Below are 3,902 nucleotides of genomic sequence, written 5' to 3'. Positions count from 1 at the left end.
GCGTGAGACGAATAATCGGAGACAAGCTCCAAATGAATAGCGCGTGACGACAAGCAAACGAACAGAGCTATGTAGGCCTTTCGCGAAGTGATCCCGCGTCCCGCGGAAGCGCGAACAGAGACGGGCCCGACATAATCAAGGCCGCAGTGAGTAAAACTGCGAGGAGGGGCCGTCACACGTATTGCGGGGAGGCTTCCCATAAGCTGCGTCGGAACAGTAGCTCGTTCGCGTGTGCATGCGATGCACTTGTGTATGATAGCCTTAGCGATGGTCCGCGCGCGAAGGACCCAGAATTCCCGTCGCAAAATTGACAAAGTGAGTTGCAAGCCGGCATGCAATCCTCGCAAATGAGTTTGTTTGACGATTAACTTTACGAGAGGATGATCGGCTAGCAGGATTGGATGTTGAGAGATCGATGGGAAACAGGCGCGCTGAAGCCGCCCGCCAACTCGCAACAACCCGTCGCGATCAAGAAACGGTGCGAACGAGAGAATGGAACTCTTTCGTGATAATCGGCGCTGCTGCTCCAGATCGCGGATTTCCGCAGCGAAAAGCTCGTGCTCAATCCGTCGGAGCCAAAATATTCGAGCGGCTTCGAACTCCTGTGCGGATAAGAAAGGCTGGATTTTATTTGCGACTTCAGTCTGTCGAGCGGGCCTTCGACACCGAGCTATAAAACGAAGCACGTACGAAGTCACGCGGAAAAGCTTCGGCCATGAGGAATATTTCTCCCTCAAGTCCCAGTTGTCAGAGGGCGGTGGAGCCGTTGAGGAGGAGAATAAGTGCACGTTTGCTTCGAGAGAAGCCGAATCCGGAGGCAACGCTATGGAACGCGGCCATCGGTTGCTCGGAAATGCCAACCAACTAGACCCGTGCCACCATAATGGATGGGAAAGGAGATCGTCGCCCAACAGACCACGCGATCCGCCGGGTTGTCAGCCGTCGTGACGTACCTCCACTTCGTCCCTGGAAGACGCTGCTGGATGTCAGCTACGCGATTGGCAACGAACGTCCTCCACCGGGAAGGATGTTGGCGGAGCCAGGCCAGAACGACCGTGGAATCGGACCAACAGAAACACGGCAGATCGTTTATTGCGAGAGTCGATTTAACGAAATTGATGAGACGAGCGAGCAGCGCAGCACCCAACAATTCTAATCAAGGTATGCTGAGCGGCTTCAAAGGAGCAACTCTCGATTTACCTAGTAATAAGCTGATAGTGACGGTCTGAGAGGAATCGACGACCTTTAAATACACGGCGGCAGCATATGCGACGGTTGATGCATCCGCGAATCCGTGGAGCTCGAGCTCACAATCAGCGGTGAACCCGGACCACCGCGGCAGTCTCAGGTTACTCAACCGCGAAATACCGTCGCAGATTTGTTGCCAGCGACAGGATAGCGAGGGCGGAATCGGCTCGTCCCATGAGAGTCCATTTCTCCAAAGTGTCTGCATCAAAACTTTGGCAGAGAGAATCACAGGGGTGACCCATCCGAGAGGATCGTATAATCGAGCGATGGCGGCAAGAATGGAACGCTTGGTGCGGAGAAGGTCATCGGACATGGACACCCGAATCTGAAAAGAATCGAGGACTGGATTCCATTCAACGCCGAGGATATTAAGATTGTCAGAGTGAGACAAGGATTTGTCGCACGCGGTTCCGTGCTCTGAGTCATCAATATCAGAAAGGAGAGCTGCTGAATTGGCTGCCCATTTCCGAAGTTCGAACCCGCCGCGACGTAATAATGAAACTAATTGATCTCGCGTGGCACGTAGAGCGTTCAAGTCGTCGTGACCGAACAGCACGTCGTCGACGTAAATATGCTCTTGCAAAATGGGCACCGCCATGGGATACCGTTCCCCTTCGTCCTGAGCTAATTGCTGAATAACGCGTAACGCGAGAAAGGGTGCACACGCCATCCCGTAAGTGACTGTGAGTAATTGATAGTCGACGGCGGATTCACGGGAGGAGTCACGCCACAAAATTCTTTGGAAATTAAGATCGCGGTCGTCTACAAGAATCTGCCTGTACATCTTCGCGATGTCGGCTGAATACACAAAGCGAAATTGACGCCAACGCAGTATCACGGCGGATAAATCCGTTTGAAGTTTGGGCCCTGTTAAAAGGTGATTATTGAGACTCGAACCGTTCGACGTGAGACTTGAAGCGTCGAACACGACACGCAGACGTGTGGTGCTGCTGGAATCACGGAAAACGGGATGGTGAGGGAGATAGACACACGGATCCGGGCGGTCCTCGGCGGCAGGCAGTTTACGCAAATGACCGAGACGCTCATACTCCCGAATAAACGCCTGATATTCAGCGAACTGCTTCTGATGTGCACCAAACCGTCGAAAGAGCGCGTTCAGCCGTTGCTCGGCTCGTTGGCGAGACTCCCCGATATCAATGGGAGGATCACGGCGAAAAGGCAACCTGACGATATAACGCCCCGTTGGCGTACGAGTATGTGTAGAGCGAAAATGCATTTCGCACTTCTCGTCGTCAGGCGTGGCAATTAAACGAGTGGGAAAGTCCTCAATTTCCCAAAATCGTCTGATTTCGTCCTTCAGTGAGGTAGTGTTGAGACAATGATAAACGGAGACGTGATGCGACATCCGAGCATCTCCAGGAGAAAGAGGTGAAGGAGGTGACGCGGGAGAGGATGGAGAGAGTGGTCCCGATATGACCCATCCGAAAATTGAATCTTGCGCGATAGGCTCGCCGAGTGAACCCTTGCGCAAGCCCCCGAGAATGACCTCCCCATACAGATCCGCGCCGAGAATGAGGTGAATAGGCTCCTTGCTCGTTGGATCCGGATCCGCAAATGCAAGGTCCGCCAAATGAGAAAACGAGGCGATATCCGCATCGCTTTGCGGAGCGTACGCGGTTAAAGAAGTTAAAATTAAAGCAGTAGTGTTAAAGGTTGGAGCGCTTACATCGCGATGAGAGACACAGATTCGAGCGGCGTACTTGAAGGTCCCGGCATCCACGCAACCGACGGCAGAAACCGACGTCGGCATTCGTATGCGTTTAACCCGTAACAATTGAGCTAGGTATTCAGAAATAAAGGACATTTCGGAGCCCTGATCTAACAAGGCTCGTATTTCTACCGAGCGACCTTCGACCACGCCAACTCTTACGCGAGCTGTCGCTAGAATAATCCGCGATGGTTTCGCTCTCATCGGAGAGGCCAACATCGAGTTCACCTCGAGTTTATTCTCCGCGCGCATTTTCGTTTGTTGACCGGGCAGGTCATTCGATAAAGAGGGTTCAGCTCGCGGGCTCGTGTGCAACAGAGAATGATGTCGCTCGTGACAGGAGCGACATGAGTATTTACTGGAGCACGATCGAACTGAATGATGTTGACTTAAACAGTTAAAGCAACGCCCGTGCCTTTTCACGAGATTACGACGCTGAACCGGACTCGCCCTTTCAAATATCGGACACGAACTAAAATAATGGTGCGCTTTACAGAGCGGACAGATTGATCCCGATGACGTTGACGCGGTCGCGACAGAAATTCTGGTAGACGATGCACGCCGATCTCCAGCCCGCGCGACGGAGACACCAGATACATCGTCGAGAACGCGCGATCGGCTGGCGAGAAATTTCTCCAATTCGGAAAAGGACGGAAGATCGTCCTGGTCCGCCGTTTTCAGCCTCCACGCCTATAGGTGATGCCGCGTCGAGCTTCTGGACTACGAGATAGACTAAAATGTCGTTCCAAAGCTCCGCCAGCGAGCGCGCAAGCCGAGTTAACGATGCGACGGCGATGTGAGCTCGATCGCGCAACACTTGAATTTCGGCAGCGGATTCGCGAGAGACCGACGGAAGGTTGAGCAAAGCCGAGAGATGGACTCGTAACAAGCGGCTTTTGTCCTCATAGCGCGCGACTAACGTGTA

At 53.2% G+C, this 3,902-nt stretch overlaps 1 protein-coding gene across 1 annotated transcript in view; it reads right to left on the bottom strand.

Annotated features, from left to right (window-relative positions):
* Positions 1-1,156: 1,156 nt before the first annotated feature.
* Positions 1,157-3,902, bottom strand: part of LOC116853352 — a 3,644-nt gene continuing 898 nt past the window's right edge. Inside the window, exon 2 of the mRNA XM_032834410.1 lies at positions 1,157-3,307. Within this exon, the coding sequence (XP_032690301.1) occupies positions 1,157-3,307 (2,151 nt within the window). The remainder of the gene's footprint in view (positions 3,308-3,902) is intronic.

This window comes from Odontomachus brunneus, unplaced genomic scaffold (assembly GCF_010583005.1).
Source record: "Odontomachus brunneus isolate Ranch 3 - 2012 unplaced genomic scaffold, Obru_v1 Obru_scaffold_309, whole genome shotgun sequence".
Classification (NCBI taxonomy): Eukaryota; Metazoa; Arthropoda; class Insecta; order Hymenoptera; family Formicidae; genus Odontomachus; species Odontomachus brunneus.
The sequence above is the reverse complement of the archived record's forward strand: the minus strand, read 5'-3'. Positions and strand labels throughout refer to the sequence as shown.